We start from the raw sequence: 19,784 nt of genomic DNA, 5'->3' as shown, positions 1-19,784 counted from the left end.
CCAAGCATCCACCTCCACGATCCTTGCCTCTAAAGATAGCCACTCAATAATTTAGTACTCTTTTAAATGACAGTGTCAGCAATTCAGATTGAGATCACATATTGGATATGTATGTCTGCACCTCCTTTTCTTGGACAAAGCTGTTCTTGCTGCTAAGAATAAATCTTTAATCCAAGRCAACACAGACCATTCCTAATACCCRGTTAACAGTTCAACACTCTCTACTCCTCTGAAAGCTCAAATGTGAAACTATGAGGCATGTTCTGCTCACTAAGGAGAAGACAGAACTACTTAAATTCAGTGAGAAGCAAGGAAGATTTTACAGAATAGAATCTATGCATAAATATATACTTCCTGGTACTGTTCCTCCCATTTGTTTTGAAGAAAAAATGCCAAGATTTTCTTCTCTATTAATAAAAAGCTCCACATGGAAGTAACCAAGCTTGATCCTCATCCACATGACAGTCCTTTTATCCTGCTCTTTCTAMCTTTATGTATTGTGGCCTTTGAGCCAGCCTACAGGATCACTTCTACCTCCCAGCTTTCTATATTAATCAGCTTTGGTGGTAGCCACAAAGACAGCAGGATTCCTAGCTGAAGAGAGGTTTCCCATAGTTTCTAGAGCTTCTCCCATATGGTTCAATTAGGTGGTTTAACTTGAGGGTAAGTGCAGGTAAAATACAAAGTACTTTGCTGAGCCAGATGGCCCAGGTGCTACCTCCAGATGCGTTTTACCTGTGTAGTCGATTACAAATCCAGTGTTGCTCACGGAGGCATCGCTTCGGAAAGCAAGGAAGAGGCTGTTACTGCTGCTCTCTATCCTCTCGGGCAGCTGGGAGCCATAAAAGCTTCCAATGAGGGGGCTGAGAGAATCAGGTCCATCATAGATGTGAAGGAAATCATACCCAGGCTCCAAATTAAAGCTGAAGAAACAGAGGAGGAATACTTGAAGTATAATTGAAATGAATTAAACTACAGTAGCCCCTGGAGAACAACAGACTGTGGCCTCAASGGGTTGTACAACCACATAGTCAAGAGACTGCTTCTGCCCCCAGGCAGCTTCTAAGCTAAGCAGGATGAGAGCAGAAGAACAAGATGTTTCTCTCTCCCTTCTGTATGTTAAGGGATTGAGGACCGGTGTTACTGTCAAGGGCAGGTAAGTTGTCAAYCACTGATGTTGCAATAGGGCTTTCCTGTGCCGTACGAGTTAAATGGTTATGCCCTTTAAAAGCCATACGTTTATCAAAGAGAAACTGCTGTTGAAAACTGTGCATCTTTTTCCAAATTAAGGTCCATCTGAGAACAGTTACTCCCCACTACGGGATGCTCCTACCAGACTCAGTTCCTTCAGAGAGGAGGAGACCCACAGGCCAGCCCAGCTCCCCCAGGCGTGCTCCCCTGCCCTTCCCCACGGCAGCGGCACCAGGCAGCTCAGGCGCACGTACGTGTTGAACACCAGGGCAATGACATAGTCGGGTGAGACCGTCAGCTTCCAGTCACACTCCTTCCCCGGCGGGTAGGGCTCTGGGTACTGAGGGGACAAGATGACTCCAGACGGTCCTGTCAAGATACCTCCGCAAGGAGCTGAGGAAGAAATCAAGCACAGGCATAAGGCTTGGTCCTAGAAAAGCTCAGAAAGCAGTAGGTGAACCACAGGAAGGGAGAAAGAACAGCCAATACGGACAGATAAGGGGACAGAGAGACAGTTGACTGTTGTCAGATAGGTATTAAGATATGTATTGCAAAGCATGCAGTGGCCTTAATGGAGATGAGGACTCTGCTATGCCAGGCAGAATACATACACAGGGAGAAACAGAGCTGCGGATGCTACTACAATCTTCATGAGATAAGATAATGTAATACCGAGTAACTGAGGAGAGAGAGAGATGCTTTATGACTTCCTGTTGCACGTATTTAGGCAATTCCCTGTCAAATTCTGGACTGTTGCTAAATAAGTGAAAACATGTTGTCTAGGACTAATGATYTGTTCGTGTTTACTACAGTCACCAACACATTAAATGCTAAGCTGATTGAAAAATCAATTATTACTTTTTTTAAAAGCTCAAAGTGACTGCATACATTTCCACTGTGGCAAATGTTCATGATTGATTTATTAGTCAGCCTTTCTGCAGTCTCTTCATAAGAGTTGACACTCTAAGATTCCCCCTGTTGCTCAGATCCATCCTCCCTGCCAGATTTGGGATGCGGCTACAGAGGGAGCAGCACAATCTTTAATTTCAYGTATTTGAGCTTAAAACCCAGCCTGCAGCAATGCAAACACTAAGCGGGAAATGAAGTATTATGAGACAGAAATAAGAGGACAAATCTTGCAAGGATCTTCCACAAAGGAGTAAGTGTTGTGTGTATACATTTGTGTGTGTACGCATCCACACCTGAGAGGAAGGTTAAGATTACATCTAAAAAACCAAACTATTTCTGTGGGCATTTATAAAGTGTTCCTTGCAAATACCCAACAATCTCCAAACATCAGCTAATTTTGTTGAGCTGTACAATAAAGTTTATATCAGAAAGTTAGACTACAGACCCTCCTCCAAGGCCTGAAAACAACTTCTGTCCAGCCCACTCACAGACTACTGCAGATAACAAGAACCATTATCCCAACCGAATGGGCAAAGAAATCACTATACAGAACAGAGAAGAGTTTAGTTTAAGGTCATGCCCAAACACTTTGGAAGAATCGCAAGTATATGTGCTATGTCCATTAAACTTCATATTAACRTTTAGGACGCATTCCTTTTTCAGACTGTGAAGTCAACGGAAAATTCAGAAGAAACTTTAAGTACATAGACTCATTTTTGAAAAGCCTAAGGGAGCCAACTGTTTAACGCCCTCTGATTTCTTTGAAAATGCCACCCATAGTCTCCAAAGGATTTAAACTAGAAACTGCTTCAAGTTATTGCTGTTTGGAGTTGGGTCCGGATCCAGACTTCAATTGCCCCAAATCCCTGGGGTCGTTTCAGCTGAGGTTTCAGTTCAGCCCACATTATTTAGGGAATGCAAAAGTGGTAAAATAAAGATGGGGAAATGTATTTGAAATGCTAAATACAAACACAAAATCCAAACCTTAAATGAAACTCCATTTTCCCATTTGGCTTCAACTAGGCAGCCTGTTACATAGTCATTGTAAAACTGACTTTATCTATCCACTGATTATTCCCTCAAATCCTTTGTGATTGAAGGGAAGGAAAGAGCAAGAAATTGCTTTCAGGTTTTTCATGGTCTATCATTGAGCTTATGTCTCCTAAAACAAGATTGCAAGGCCTTTGTTCAAAAAGAATTCAACACAGTATCTCTAAGTCAAATAGCCTACAATAAAGATGACCCATGAGAATTCCCTTAGCTCAGATCACCTCGCACTGAGATTAAGGCACTTGCTACATCTCTCTGAAAAGGACTAAAAGCCCAGCTCCTGGTGTGAAACAGAACATGGAAATGGCTAGATGGTCATGACATGCAACCATCTGACTTTGTTACAGCTCCAGGAAGACTAAAAAGATCGTCCCAATCAGGTTGAAGAGCTGCCACACTAGATTATCATGACAGTCATTCAGAAATCAAGTCACCCTGCAGGGAGCATAGATCCTGTGCACGCTGTAGAAGCTTCTCAGCTGGCTTTCAATAAGATTTTAGGAACAGAATTAACTAATTTTCTTTGCTTGGGATAACACTGCATAAACAGGAGTGAAGGTTACAGGATAGGTAATTTCTAGCTAGCATTTAATTGGCTAGCAAATTTAATATTTATTGCTTTTATGTGCTTAGCATGACTATTTTTGTATGTCTTGGATATATTAAAAACATTCTTTTTATGAGATTCTGTTATTACTTTACAAGCTTAAAAAACCGTCTCTATATGCAGAAATCATTCACCTAGGTCCTCACTGTCCCAGGCACTCTGCAGGCAGAGCTAAACAACGGCTTTAAGATCTCTAGGAACAAACTTAGAAAGTAATTCTGCAGGCAGTGGATAGCTATCTGAGATGTTGTACATCTCTTCCAACCAGGTGGGACTTGTGCCTTTCAGATACAGCAGTCTTGCAAGGAAATCAGGGCAGGCAGCCTGGTGCAACGAGAGGACAGACACGTGTAACATACCTATGCAGGAGGGAGGATCTGGTTGCCAGAAAAATCTGTTCTCAATCTGTACGCAAGTGATTTTGGCTTCCCCTTGCAGAGCGTATCCTGGATTACACTGGAAGACGATGGAGTCACCTGCCTCTTTGCTGTCACCACTCCGGCTCCCGTTCTGGGGAATCCCTGGGTCATTGCAGGAAGTGGCTGTAGAAACTGAAGAGTATTTAAAATATGTTTAATAAGGGCTTGCAGAATTTCCTCCTCACTTACATCCATTGCTTCATGCAAAGATGAGGTATTTCCCCTTTTATTAGTCATTTTAAACATACTGAATTTCATACTAAAATATTAAAACTTGCTCCCTCACTCACATTATTATCTGAAACACATTTCCTAATTCTCTTCCTGTGTAGCTTCAAAATATTTTGCAGATGATTAAAAAGACCTTTATAAACACTCCCCCATCCCTGCCGTGGGCCTTTCAGCACAGACCTTCACTTGTTACAAACATTGATTTTTAGGCTCTATCAGATATAACTTCAGCTCCATCATGTCCTGATTTCAGCCTGAATCAAGCCATTGATATTCTCTCATCTTATAACCTTTAATACTGTAGTTTACTTATCTCAATGCTCTCTCTGCATTGGGAAGAGGCATCATTTCCATCGTTGAAACAGAGGCACAGAAAGGAAAGACGACCACATCTGCACAGACTACACAGGGAATCAGTGGGAGACTATGGTTTGTTTCCCAGCTATTCCAAATCCCAGGCTATCACCCAACTACAAAGTCACATTTCTTCCTATTTCCCTTGACTCATTTGCAGAGGACAGTAAGAAAGACACAAAGTGAGAGAAACCAAAATTCACACTGCAGAAGTCAAGTACTGACTGTACTTAGACTCTCTCTTTGAACACATATCCAAGCAAGCAATGACTTTATTTCTCCATCTTTGCTCCTTTGGTATCCCTTAAAGTTGCCACATACACAAAACTGATTTCTACTTTGTACTGAGCATTTGTTACTCCAGCTGGGAAAGGCTCTGGGGAATGACAAGTTCAAGTGCACTACACAGAGTGCAAGTTTGATGTGTAATTGTGCACATGCATGTCCAGGCATCCACTGATCTTACATGGCATTTTTATAGRATTCTGTGTCAGACACATGCTGCAAAATAAACTACACCACTTGCACTTTTCACTTTCACTGAGTGGCAGGGGAATTTAGCCTTTAGCTTTGTGAAGCATCAAGTCTGACCTTTCAGAAATGCATGTGTTTCCCTCCCAGTCTCACTGCTGCATCCCTTGGAGGTATYAGATGACCTCCCGTTGGTATCTCACTCCCTTTGCTATTTAGGAGCGCACCAGCTTCTCAGCTGGCAGCAAGGCGCACAGCCCCACTGACTTCACAGCTGACTGAGCTCAAGGCCCATCAACACTAGAGCTAATTAACAGTATGGAAAGTTATGGAGAAAGAGAAGTTTTGTAAGCTTATATAGATCCTTAAAGTTCACAAGATCTGAAACTGTATATTTCTCAGCTTAGGTCTGACTACTTAGTCACACCTTGTGAACAAAGGCTTTGAGCAGGAGTAGTCAATAAAGACCAGCTCTGTATCAGGCAGCTGAGCGGAGCTTATTTCCTGCTAAGTTGATATGAGTCTATTACACCTAGCCAGTTTACAGCAAGCTCTTCTTAAAAGAATCAGAGAAAATCCCTCTCTTGCTCTCTGTGCCACTGAAGATAAGACAAGTTAGCAGAACTATTCTGGTCTCTCTGCCACTGAGACACAAGCCTGGCAAAGACAGAGAGGCACAACCACCTTCAGCAACCCCAAAGCTGTCCCTCTGTCTTGGTCATCTCAGAAAAGATCCTATTCTGCTGTTCTTCCCAAAGAGCTGGCCTGTCCTTGAACCCACAGTAGGCACCCGGAACAGAAATCAGTGGGCAAAATCTTGGGGAGACACAGCACGAACCTTGCTGCCTAGGTACTTTCGAACCCCAGAGAAGTCTTATGACTATTTACCTAGTAGTTCCCAAGCTGGTTACTAGCATCTCCAAAATAGGTCTCTGTCTGTTTGGTTAATGGACATGCCAGTGAAGGCTCAGAAATCAGAAACCTACATGTGAATACAGAGATTTATTATCCTAATGTAACTGAAATAAATGCATTTGCAAGGTCAGGTCTTAGGCAATGAGTCTTGGCTATCAGACAATAACCAGATTATAGCTGCATTATATCACATGTAGTGCTGCTGCTTGCAGTGACATCACTACAGCCAATATTTTCAAGAATTTTGTGATTTGCCTCTCAGGAGATCTAATCTGAGGGATTTTTGATAGACTTGGTTTTCAGAGACCACTGGCCAGCTGTGCTCAGAATGCCCAGGGGAAGTTCTCTGCATACTGTGATCTCTAAGGGACCTGTGGGAAATGCAGTGGAAAATGTCTCCAGTCCTTTCTTGTGTATGCCACAATGTATTGTTCTATGTCTTGCTGCYGGGTTCACCACTGTGAAGTTGTCCATGGCCAGAGAGTCGTGGACAGAAGTCACTTGCATTTCAAAGACAAGCTACAAGTTTCCTGTATTTCTACAGACTCCACAGTCCCTGCTATTGGGTTCAATAGAAGCATTTGCTCACCATCAGTACCTGCAAGGTGGAAATCACTTATTAGCAAAACCACGTCTGGCCAAAGCTTAAGAAATACCATAAAGCCTACCTGAAAACTGAATAGCAAAGCCCTGCTTGCTTGTGAAGAAATCAGTGTTGAACTGAAGAATGACAGAATTGAAAGTACTGTGCACATCACCAGGTAAGCCAGACCCACTTATCTCCTTTAAGAGGATCCCATTCTCCACTGGACCGTCCCATATCCTCAGCACGTCATGGAACTCCTCAGTGTGGAAAACCATGAAATGGAGCCTGTGTGGCAAAAACAACTGGAGGTCACACCACAAATACAGCTCTGCCTTTTACTGGAAAGAGTTAAAAAGGCACTAACCTACAGTAGCATGGCCCACTGAGTAAGAATCATGTTCTCTTCCAGTATCTGCCACTCACCTTGCACAAAATATTGTAGCCCTCTGAATAACTTTATCTCTCTACARAAAACAAGATCTCTTAGTCACATAGCTCCTTAATAAAACACTTATGTCCATAAATGAAAAGCAACTGAATCACAGATGCTAACGTCTTCTGAAAATTTGGACCCTTTTTTGTTTCCTATCCTAAGCAAATAAATTACTAATCTCTCCTCAAAGACTTGAGCAGAAAGAAAGTAAAGGTCCAAAAGCCCACAGTGAGCAGAGGAAATATCCCCAGCTGGACTTGTCACTGCTGGTTTTGCACTGGCAGTGCTCAGACATTACAATGAGTAGCTGTCACACACACAAAAGCCTTCAAGGGCATCCTGGAAACTTGTGGTGGAGGCACAGAGACTGTGAAGGGGAGGACAAGAGGTTTGTCCTTGGTTTTACTGAGCTCTATTATAGATAAACACAGAAATATTGAGAAAYTTATTCTAAAAGGCAAATTAGCAGGAAATGGGCTAGGGTCCCTTAAGACAACCGATGTAAATTCATCCAATTCACACATTGTCCCTGTGTCGCACACAGCAACAACCTTGGCTGTCCTTTTGATTTTTGGTGTCCTGCAAGGAATACCTTTTTGTCAAGGGCCAGCATTTACTGATAAAATGCATTGATTTTTGTTACAAGTATGCAGATCAAAGAATTTGCTCCTGGCACCAAGCTAATCTTGTGTAACGGGGGAAAAAAAGGAGGAAAACAACCAACATCAACTCCTACTTAAAACACCATCTTGATGCTGATGGAAAAGAAATCCTTAACAGGCCACTGTTATTAATTGTCCCAGAGGTTAATAAAAAGGGGAATAAAAGGGTGTGTGGATGGGAAAGGTGGCACATCCTGAAAGCTGGATTGCAGTAGTCATGTCTGAGATACAAGAACAGAGATGAGACTGATACAGGCAAGGATGGACTGAGTTTCAGTACAGAAACATGAACTCAGGGAGACACTTGTACATGACAGAACTGTGCTGAGTGTGGAGTGTTGGGATGGGGAGCAATTATACCTGAGATGCTACAAGGCAGCCCTGAATCCTGTGCAAGGACAGATGGATGGGGAACTCCACCAGCAATGCAGCAAGCCCTGAGCGAGTACAACAGAGAAGAAAGCAAAATCTGACGATACAGCCATTTAGGATTAAACTGAGAAGAAGAGGTAAAAAGAAAGCTCCTGTAACCCCTCATGGCATCTGTGCACTCTTGGCACGGGGAGAGCAGAAAACCCACAAGTGAGCACAGCAGGCACCTCCACTCAAAGCAATGATGAACCAGGTGCAGCATGTTTCTCTCCTGGATGCCTCCTACACTGAAGTTGATTTTGACACATTCTATAAAACTCTGGATATTGCAAAGCTATATCAAGGTCAGCTAGCAAAACAACTTGAGCAAGCGATAAAGGAATGGCATGAGCCAGCTCTCCAAAATACGCAACAGGAAGGGGAGGGAGAGAAGACAAAAATGAAGAAGCTGGCAGCAGCCAGTGAAATGACACTGTGGTCTCCACCTGGTATTTATTACGCTGCTCTGAATGCAGATGCCATTTCCTTACTCTGCATATTATTGCTCTGAAGAGAGGGCTACAAGGCTTTAGTGTGCATCAAACACTCCCTAGTATGTAACCGCCTGCAGCAGTACTACTCAGAGCTCTCATCTCACCTGTTTCTGAACTAAAACAGGGCTCTACCTGCTCAGAACCCCCCTGGGCAAAGCCCACAGTACCAGCAGTCATCTGGGTGACTGGGTGAGGGAACTCACCCCCAAGTGTGCCCCCACTGACTGACCCTGGGCCACAGCCTGGTGGTGCTGGTTCCCAAAATCCCAGGTGGTGGGAATGCTGCACCACGCTTCTCCCTGCCAAAACAACCTCCATTGCAGAAGGATTTGAAGYGGCTGCTGCACAGATGAGACTTTGCAATGAACGTTTGAATCTTCCAAGAGGAGGAGTACCATCTAACCATAAGATAGGGTCATTACTGATACACCTAAGGGAGTTATCAACTAAAGGCTGTGTGTGATACATCAAGGTTCAGTCCCTTTCATTCCTGTACTTAAAATGCCAACCAAAGAGAARCCATTTAATTGCTTCTGCTTTTCATCGCCACATTATCATTGGGGAAAATACCACCTGACACCATGAGATCAGGTTAACACAGGGTAACTCCAGGCATGCTATTCCGAAACGGGGACACAGATCTATAAACTGTACCAAGAAAACCTGCGAAAATAAAACATTCAGATACTGGGCTTAAAATCCTGACAGAGAGCCCACTGAGGAAAACAAGGAAGTATTCGCTTGGCTGCTTTCCCATTTATCCAGGGCAGACATAAATAAATAAGGTAGATCCATAAAAAAAATATATATACTGCAATGTACTCAGCAACAAAATGACAGCCACAGAATCCGACAGAATCCAAAAGAGCTGATTCATAAATCTACCCAGCAGAGACCTTGAGCAAAGTGAAAAAAGCCAGACTCAAGGAAAATACGAATGGATTATAGCAGAGCCACTCTCTGTAAGTGCCTTGGCCTGATGATACTTGCTTTTGGGCTACCCTGTGCTAGTTAGCCCCAACTGCCAGAGAAAACTCACTGTGGAAGACGTTGGAGTAACCGAAGACCCTGCAGAGACCAAGGTGGGGTTGGCCCCCGAGACTCCTTCAGATCTGTCCTGCTGCCTGGGAGAGCACAATCCCAGCTCAATCATGGGACAAGACTAACTGCTGGCCACAGCAACTCTCTTCCCTAATTTATTTTTAAGAAGCAAATTACAGCAGGATTTACCAACAAGGAGGATGCTTTCAGCAGGATAAGCAGATGACACAGTGGCAAGGCACAGGTTGTCAAATGCCAGTTGGTTCAGACATCTATTGGGATAGTGGATTTTATTAAGAAGAACTAGTGTTCTTTGGAGCAAATCAATCTATTCAATAGGCACATCTGTAACCCTACAGCATGATTTTTCTATCATCCTGATTCTATTCCCAGCAGGGCTTAATTTAAGACAAGACAGAGCAACCAGTTCAGCAGACAATGGAGAGAAAAGGGTTTTATTTTTGCACTCTGACAATCTCAATTACACGCATGAAAATGCAACTAAAAGCAAATTAGGAATTGAAGCTATATACATAGGTGACAGAGGGCAACACTTCCCAGCTTAGCAAGGAACGGAGAGGAGGAGGAGGCCAGGTCTGTACAMTCTTTGACAAGTCATTTAGCCCCAGCTTTCCAGAGAGCATCCTCACGACTTGCCTAACCAGCCTGGGGCTTTCCCCGCTGAGGTCTCCCACCCAAGGCCTGGCTCTCCCCAGCTCAGCCTGGCTGTGCAGCAGGCTGAGCTTCCACCCTGAGATGGCTTCAGCAGCCGAACACAGCTGGACAGCCGCGCTGGCCGATGCCTGCAGAGCCCGCGCCAAGCCGCAGGTCTTTTGTCATTAACAGCAGCTTGCAGGACTTCGTGCCGTCACCCTCTCGGCCAGGAGAGGGTTCCCAAAYGTAACACTGCTACATGCTACGCCCCTACAAGTCTCCACAGAAGCAAACTGCAACAGCCAGATATTTCTACCCATATTTCTAGATAAGACTGTGAAAAATGAACCTATCAATATAGCACCATTCATTAAACTAGTGTTAGCAATATCAATAAACTYTCTGATGACACTGAGATTGCTGCTCTGCARTAAAATGCCKCTGCCACTTCTAACTGCATATTCACTCTCAGCTATGCAAGCAGCACTTGAAGGCAAGCTTCATTCATTTCCCAGTACATCCTCCTCCTCCTTCCCCTCTCTCCCCAGAGTCTCCCAGGACAAGCCAAGTCACTGTAACTTTGTGTGTATGCATGTGYGTGCACATGCACACACACGTGTTTGCATGCGCACACAATCCATCTTCTCTCAAAGTGCAACCCTTTAACATTCACAGCAATAATGGATAGAAAAATTAGTCTATCTTTCTCTCTTTCCTTTCCTTCCCATCATTCTGTGCAGATACAGCTTTATTCAAAAGGCTTTGGTGATTAATTTTAATGCAAGTTATAAATGAGGGCTTTATACAATTGTATCATGCGTGAAGAGGATTATTTTTCCAATGGATTACCATAAAAATGAAGTTGCTGAAAATGTGCTCTCTCAACAACCCAGAGATCATCTGTTCTCTTTGAGCTGCCAAATAAAGGAGCAGAAGAAGGGAGCTTTTATCTCTGGTGAAAGGAGGGGTCACAAGGTATATTACCATACTATTGCCTGGCATCACTTCATTTCAGTCTTGGCCCTCTTCAAGACTCTGGCTGATCCTGCAAAGGCAAGCAGACCGCTCTGCTCATTTGTGTACCCCTACACAAGTGGATAGGATTGCACATGTGAGTAAAGCTCACCTGCTCAAGCCATCATGGGGATGAGGAAGTCTCAYACACTTTTGGGAAGCATGGAAGGAGGATTTCATGCCTACTTCCCCCTCCAGATTAATTCATACAGGCAAAGCCCAGCCCAGATATAAAATCTGTTATTGATACCCAGCGTGGCTGAGGAGAGGAAAAAAGTCAGAGAGGAATAATCAGGCCTTACTGCTAAAGTCTGCGTGTCAAAGAAGGTCATATTCATCACAGATGCCTAGCTCTGGGGTTCTGTATGCAGTAGGTGTGGGAGCAATGCCTGCTCTRGGGATATGTACTTCACCTCACTGCTGTGAGCTGTCATGCCATGCTTTAAACATGAACCAAGTTCACACTGTGTATTTAGACTCCAACTAATATCATTGCCTGGTTGATGGTTGGCAAAAACATCACTATTATTGCTGCAGTCTTTACGTCTGGTCTTAGCATTGAMGATTCAGAGTGAGAAGTTACCATCTGCATCAGAAAGTGGGTAAGCCAGGAGGTGCTATTAGCGTAACAGACCACGTGTGTGGCAACTKGAATGCAACAGTTGCAACAAGGATCCTGGAAAAACTTCCATGGAGATAAGTTTGGTTAAAGGAGTCAATATACTTCTAGGAAGCAACAAATGTTAAAAAACTGCATGGGAATTTTCAGAATCTTTTATAAGAGAGTGCAAAAAAGAGGAGGCTTCAAGAAAAGACAGACCACTAGAAGCTGCCCATGCAGAATTCAGACTGCACTGGCTATGCTCTTTCTTATAGGTTGATACCAGAAATCATCCATTACTGAACCATACTGAAGAGCAGAGTCAGCAGAGGGAATTTCTGCGTTAAGTAAAATCAAAAATACTGGATCAAATTTATCTCTAGCGTAAATCCTTTTACCAGAAGCACGACARAGCTCAGCATGATTAACAGTCTCTGTTGAAGAGATCAGCGCTGATGTAGCAAGGAAGCTAYGGAGAAGATAGAAGCACACTGACAGAACAGCAAACAAGTGCAGACATGCAACAGYAAGAGGTCTCAGGTCAGCACAGGAACGGGGCTGATACACCAACTAACAAGTATTAGAAATGATGATGTGGAGAACCTGGGAGAGCAGGATTRCTATTGAATAAACCTGGAATTTACCCTGCTCTCTCCAAGTTGCATCAATCAACAAAAACTTTACTTGCAAATATACTTGTTTTCTGCTGAAGATGGCTTTAGCTAGACTGAAATATATAGGTATATATGGAGCAGTGTGGAACTGGCTTGGCAAAGCTTGGGGCAGATTTCGATGAGGCAATAACGGTGAGCAGCAGAGATCACAAATGAAGTATTACAGAATAGAAAACTGCTTGGATTCTGCTGGTGGCTGCATTAACTTTATGAGCCAAATGTTCTCAATATCATGCTTACCTAACTGCCAAGTTCATATAACTTATAAACAAATTAACATTTCAAACTGCCATTTTCCAAAAGCAAAGTGATAACAGAACAATAAGAAAAGTCAGAAGAGCAGGAGGAGGAAACTGTCTTGGGTCTCTGTACAGACCGTATGATTAGAAAGCACCTTGAGCCTTCCTTTTGGGAGGATAATTATATTTTATCTGCTTTTTTATTATTAAAACCATAAAAAATGCAATTAGAAGATGAAAACCAAGGTCTCATTTTCTTGCTGTCCACTCACATCTGGGGATACCTATGCCTGACCGTTCATTCATTTACACAAAAATAACTTGACAAAGCTCACTCGTTTCAGTGTTAATTTCCTCTGGCAGCATGAACGGGAGATGAACCAAATCTGTAACTGCCTTGCATTATCCTTTGCTTGGATGTGATCTTCCAAGCAATTTTATATATATATGTCCTCATTTCAGGATTATGCCACTTGGACACATATTGGATATTGTTTGGAAATTCAGCACTGTAGTCTGCTGGAAGAGATTTGTTTCTGCATACATCCCTTAAGTGAAGGGGTGAAGGGCATTTATACTCTATATACACGTAAAAGCTTTAGATGCTATTTTAACACAGTAGCATCACAGGCAAAAATAGCAAGTAATCTGGCTTCACCACCACTTGGCACAATAGATGTTACAGGCACAGGTCATATATGGCTAAAAAGCAAAAGTGAAGGGGGAAGAACTCAATCTGGCAAGGAGATAAACCAGCACTAGCTCTCAGTTGTGACTCTCAAAGCGACACTATATTCTCTTTAYTCACTTTATGTAATTACTGATCTACAACTGGAAAAAGAAGCTGTATGTGCAAAGTAAAACAAACTACAATAACCATTAACTTAGTAGAGCTACATTTAAAATATCAAAATCAGGTTTCCTATGGCAAAACTACTGGGGGATTTCAGTGGTGCCTAAGTTGTGCAGCTCAACAACAGAAAGTTAACCAAACTTTTACCTAGCTCTGACCTCAAGCTATGAAAGCACAAAGCAAATCATCACCTCGTTTAAGAACAGCTGCAGGTAAAAAACAGGAGCAAAGAGTTCTCCCCCCCCCCCGCCTCCGACTCACCCTATCGTGCAACCAGCTTCTGCTTCGATTGTCCAAATGCAATTAAGATTATGATCGTAGGGGGTCGGGTAGCCGGGAGACAGTATCCGTCCTGACGACTCCCCTTTGATAGTACCCCCACACTCAGCTGTAAGCAACACATGGGTTAGTTAGAAGATTCATTACAATTATGGTTCTCACTTGGCAACAATGCAAATTTCATCCCGATTACAACGGARAGAGAATTTGTCACTTAAACCGATTCTCAAACTCTACAAACCAAAGGCAAGGACAGYCACTTAATTCAGCTAAAGAAGTGAGTCATCAGAATAGCTCCATACTTCTGTGTATGTTCCTGAAATCTGACATGCTGTCAAAGCGAAGAACAACTTCCCCCCATCTTTTTGGCTTCACAGTGAACAAAGGCAGAGCCTGCCAGCATACTTCTTTCCCTAATTCATAYATGTGGAGTGAAAGAGCTCAATGATTCTGCTTCTATCTGCAAAAAGTCTTAACAATTTGCAAGTGTGACAAAATGAAGAAGTCAATGTGCCTATGTATCTGCTAAATGAATTTCCAAAGAACTTGAGGCTCTGTAATATTTTCATGATGTGTCCATTAAAATTCTATGAGTTTCCATATACTCACATAGACATGASTATCATACACAATATACATAAAGCAAATAGGGTAAAGGTTAAGAAGATGGGTGAATCACTGAAATTTGCCCTTTTGCCTCAATACTTAAGGCTAAAATTCAGCAGGGGGTTCCTGACTCATGGGAGAATTCAGAGTGCCAGTATCTGAGTACATTGCTTACAACTATGAAAACAGCTTGGCAGTTGCTGAGACATCCAAAACGAGCAAGTCTGTAAGAACATCACTGTGTCCTGAAAATACTAGCTAATTATGTGGTTACTGAGTAACAGATCAGTAGCACTTCATTTAGATACCCAAACTGTAATTCCAGAGTGTTCTAGGCAAAGGTATATCCTTCTGGAGCCTTACGGGAAAAGGGGAACTCAGGCCTTAGCAAAGGTTAACCCAGGGAATTAAAATATCTGGGATCAAATGTCAGGCAGCTCTCAAATAAACCTGATTTTCAACTGTCAAAAACCTGGACACACATTGGTAACTGCCTTTATCAGAAACTGTCACTCTATTTAGCATATTCAAGTGAAAGGACAAGGCCTGGAAAAGCAGTCGAGTCCTCAACAAGAAGCAAAAAGCCTTGTTAAAATTGTGTTGAAGGGCTCAGAGCACAGTGTTTTGTGTCAAGACTGCCAGCAGACATTTTGCAGGGGTCACTGCTCTTGATCAGAAGATACCGTACAGGGGATCCTTAGTACTGTCTTTTTTTGATGTAGATAGGTGTAACCAATGCTGGAGTCAATGTCACCTGTGTTAGCTACAGAGGAAGAGAGCATGTTCAGCACGAAGCCCGAAGCAAAGTACATTTCAGAGGACTTGAAAGCAAGAGCTGTCTCACCTACACAGGTTGGCAGGGGTTGATCCCAAGCTCTCCGCTCCCCAGTCAGGCAGACCAGCACCCTGCTGCCTCGCAGGGTATAGCCAGGGTCACAGTTAAAGGATACAGAGCTGCCAGCAAAATGTCCTTCGTCATGGACCTTGTAGCCAAACTGTGGGATGCCAGGGTCCTCGCATTTAATGAGTTCAAAACCTGAGGCAGGAGAAATAGTGTCAGTTTTCACAAGATATTTAAAACTTAGAAAGTATTAACACACATAGTATTAAATATTTTCTTCTCCCAATCTCTTCCTGAAAAGAAGAAACGCTATACTGAGAATTATACTTTTTGCTTAAGATTTGAGTAAGATCCCAGAGATCTTGTATCTCTGCTTTGACCTAAGCTTTCTGTAGGGCCTCTGGCTCATTCACAACAGGTATGCTGACATACTCATCTCCTCTGTTCTCAACGCACTTTGGATGACAACCTCTTTTGAGAAAGGATTGCTTTGTCTCGTCACGCAACTGCAACACAAAAATCCATTATTACAATTAGGATTCCCATTTCACAAGGACATGGGCCTAAGACTTACTAGAAAACTGCAGCTCAAAGCCTTTACTCGTGTTCTCACTGTTGGTGATAAACTCGAGCCACATGGTGCTGGAAGTGCTGTTTATACTGGTGCCGAGCATTTCGGTGCGACTAAAGGAACCCAGCAGGCGAGCAGAGCTATTGCTACCATCGTAGACCTAGGAGGAACAAGAAATACACACTGAAAAACATCTTTTATTTGATAAAGCAGGGGCCAAATCCTCCAAAAGTGCGAACAGTCAGCCTTTTGAAGCCAGTGAGATTATTCCAACTAGGAGTCTGACTCTATAATGCTTTATGATGCTGCTCATTAGAAAAGCAGGATTCATACCCTGGAGGATGTTGTCTTTCTCCTTATATCTCTACTTATACTGCACTCACTGTTCTGTTTTCTAAACAAGTTTCTCTTTCAAAAGGTGTAGCAGAGCTATGAGGAAAAACATTTCCTTCTAGAATGTCTCAGAAATGTGTGTTGACCCCAACGCTGTTAAAAACAACAATAAAAAAATCTTGTGGATAGGATGATTCTCTATGAGAATGAAGGGCAACTTTCACTAGTGGAGATTGATAGCAAATTTCTTGGGGAATATGTGAGAAGTTGCTGACAACTGTTGAAAGAACACCAGGTCTTTCATAACTAATATATTCTTTGCATTAGCTGGAAATCTCTCTCTCTCTTTCTAGTGATTCTCGGTTGAAAATATGTGGATTACACAGTGCAGAAGTATGGCACTTAAATAAGGACAGAGATGCTGTCTGGGAAGATGGCTTAGCACAGCAGCATGAATCTTGTAATAATAATGCCTCCTACAAAAAATATTTCTTTGTGGTTAATAGAATTCAGCCTGGATTTGTCTCCTCCTATACAGGATCCTGAAACTTGTAAATGCAGATTAATCTAAGGCAGAGTATGGGAATACTGAGGAGCTTGGGTCTGGAGTTCTGCATTTAAATAATCCCTTTCTTGGGGCAAATCATCCTTGGTTCTCAGAAACACAAAAATAATGCTAAGAACCTCATGCTTCCTCATGTGTTAACAGATTCCACTGTACAATGGTGCACATAAGAACTGAATTTTAGCTGCAAGGGAGGGCTGCCTGGTGCTCCAGCAAATCTCTAAAACAATGTTATTCTTCTAGAGTTAATGAGTATTTCTACATTTTGAAATGTACAGTTTCTGTTACTCCATTTGGTGCCCAAAGATGCTGGCTTAAAGCCTGTCTTTAATTAGCCACCCAATTTCACAGGCATTTTTCTTTAAAATAAAAATAACCTCTTATTTTTTCATATGGATTCTTTCCATTACCTCTGCTGAGTTCAAAAGATTCTTGATGAACCAGACAAACAGTACTGCACAATATATGTAACAAAGAGTGAAGCCTTCCCTCCATCTCAGTAAAGACTTCGCAGCAGAGGCTGCAGTGATATGGCCAAGATACCAACATTTTTATAGGATACAATTTTTTTTTCCGCACATTCGTTAGCAGACTGAAGCAAACTCAGACTCACAGAGAGGCTGACACGCAAAGGACATTCACTGCTGTCCTGGTGCAGCTGCCACAGACCAGCATGAGTTAGTGAGGTTCAGAGGCGCTGATTCCCTAAGATTACAGGGTACACCATCGAGCGTAGCAAACTAATGCACAGCAGTGATAAAAGATAATTAGCTGGTGTCCACAGGCCAGAAAATACTGTTTCACACATCTATCATCATCACTGGAGTCTTGCTCCAATCTCAGAAGGGAAACACAGTTACTGTCCTAGCTCCACTGCCTTGCCTAGAGAAGAGCCTGGTCCACAGGAACCTTGCTGCTGTCTTCAAAAACATTGTGCACCAGTAATTTAATGACAGAGAAGCGACTGCTGTAACCAGTCACTACTGTATAAAGGACATTTTGGGGGATGTCAGTCCAATTCCTAGTATTCTGACCTATGCAGATTACTAAAACCACGACTGAACTGTCAGCACTGACAGAGTCAGGGTGGCATTTTCCAGAGGTTAGCTACAGCCAACTCTGCTACAGTTTTAGAACATCATTTCCCTTTCAGACCTTGCTCGTTTCTCAGCAGCACATTCTTCATTGCCAGAGACAGAAGAATTACCTTGAGAACATCTCCTGCCTCCAGTTCAAAAGTTCTGGCTTTCAGCTGAATCCCCTTTCCTGGCTGAGTCTGGATGGAGTAGATGCATTCATGGTTGTTGTTGTAATTTATTGGGTAGTTGGGGGACAGCAGAACACCTTGAGTTCCAGTTACAGATGAACCACATTCAGCTATACAAAGACAAAAAGACATATTTTAATAACCACATGTATAGTCTAGCCATACCGCACATGCAGGTGATTCCTTCAAATGGCCACAGATGCTCATTCCCTTCTATACTCATCTGCTAACATATCCATGGATCTATTTCCAAGTGCAGTCAGTAAACAAAATAGCACTTACTAGCACTTTTACTATCATTAAACCTCTCATCCTTTAGAAAAGAGATTAATATCCTCTCATTATATAGACAGTGAAAGTAAGTTGCACAAAGTTGGAGTGCCTAAATGCTATCTTGGATCCAAATTCAGAAACACATTCTGAAACCCAGGGAAAGTCATTATCCACTTAAAAGAGTGCATGTGTTTATATTCCTTCCTGATTCATGAAACAGAAGCAAATTTTAAAACTATTATGAGACTGAAATAGGTAAAGCTTTCTGCCATGTTGTTCTGATAAAGCTCACCCTAAACCTATACAAGTTTTATATTTTATGTAGTATATAAAAATCTTAATGGTTTTCATTTAACAGTCAACACAGCACATTACTGATTGCTGGTAACAGACTGTTGCAGGTGCAAGAGCTCTTTGTGCAGAAAGGTATGCTCAGAAAAATCCACAAATAATTACAAACAATAACGCACTCCCTGAAATAAATAAATAAATAAATAAAAACTTCCTCAAAATAATTTCCTGAAAGCAAAGAGGGCAAAACTTGACATTTCCATTTTTTTGCTCTTTATTCTGCCCTCAGCTCTTCAATTCACCATTTGTCAGTATTTTAAAGGTCTCCTTATCCCTTACTCCTCAATTTTTCATTCTCAGCTTCACAACTAACAGCCATTTCAACTAGAGAGAAGTTGAGATCCTTTGCTTTCCCATTTTTGCTTCCCCCCAAAACATCACTCAAAGGCCCACAACAGGCTCCAGGATTTTCTGTGGCACAGAAAAAAGATGACCTTTATTGTTCAAAATACAAGGGGTTGGGGATAGAGGAGAAGAAGCTGAGGTGGGAATCTCTGTATGCCTAGGGGCAGTCAATGCTAGTGTAATTGCTTCCCCCTTCCCTGGAACTACTGACAGGGCATAACCTGCAATGATTTTATTCATTATGAAAAAAAAAAAAAGAGAGAGAGAAGAGTCCTTTTCCTGCTGTTATTCACTCTGATCTGCTGTCTGTTGCTCTTCTATTTCATTCTTCTAATGAGGCTTCTCTGCTTCTTCAACATTTCTGCTTTCTTTTCCACACTGGGTAGTATGAATCAACAGCATTTGATTTTGAGCCAAATTTGAATTCAGATTTGTGTGACTCAAAACTTGCCAGAATGATCCTCTTTAGAGCTGGAGGAGGAAGATAGCTTTGGAGTTTTGACCCACCTTGGGTGTCAGGAGATCTGGGCTTAACACGTCAAAA

General features: G+C 42.4%; 1 protein-coding gene across 1 annotated transcript in view; it reads right to left on the bottom strand.

The window, feature by feature from the left end:
* The window catches only part of CSMD2 (CUB and Sushi multiple domains 2), a 324,269-nt gene that overhangs the window by 89,737 nt on the left and 214,748 nt on the right, over window positions 1-19,784 (bottom strand). The window contains exons 22-29 of the mRNA XM_085306730.1: window positions 18,212-18,381; window positions 16,110-16,266; window positions 15,539-15,730; window positions 14,071-14,197; window positions 6,816-7,018; window positions 4,117-4,308; window positions 1,446-1,584; window positions 736-923 (exon numbers count right to left, since the gene is read on the bottom strand). Coding sequence (XP_085162856.1) covers window positions 736-923; window positions 1,446-1,584; window positions 4,117-4,308; window positions 6,816-7,018; window positions 14,071-14,197; window positions 15,539-15,730; window positions 16,110-16,266; window positions 18,212-18,381 — 1,368 coding nt within the window. The remainder of the gene's footprint in view (window positions 1-735; window positions 924-1,445; window positions 1,585-4,116; window positions 4,309-6,815; window positions 7,019-14,070; window positions 14,198-15,538; window positions 15,731-16,109; window positions 16,267-18,211; window positions 18,382-19,784) is intronic.

The sequence above is a fragment of the Rhea americana genome, unplaced genomic scaffold (assembly GCF_003343005.1).
Source record: "Rhea americana isolate MKP2758 unplaced genomic scaffold, rheAme1 scaffold_246, whole genome shotgun sequence".
Classification (NCBI taxonomy): domain Eukaryota; kingdom Metazoa; phylum Chordata; class Aves; order Rheiformes; family Rheidae; genus Rhea; species Rhea americana.
This window is presented reverse-complemented; position numbering and strand designations above follow the sequence as displayed.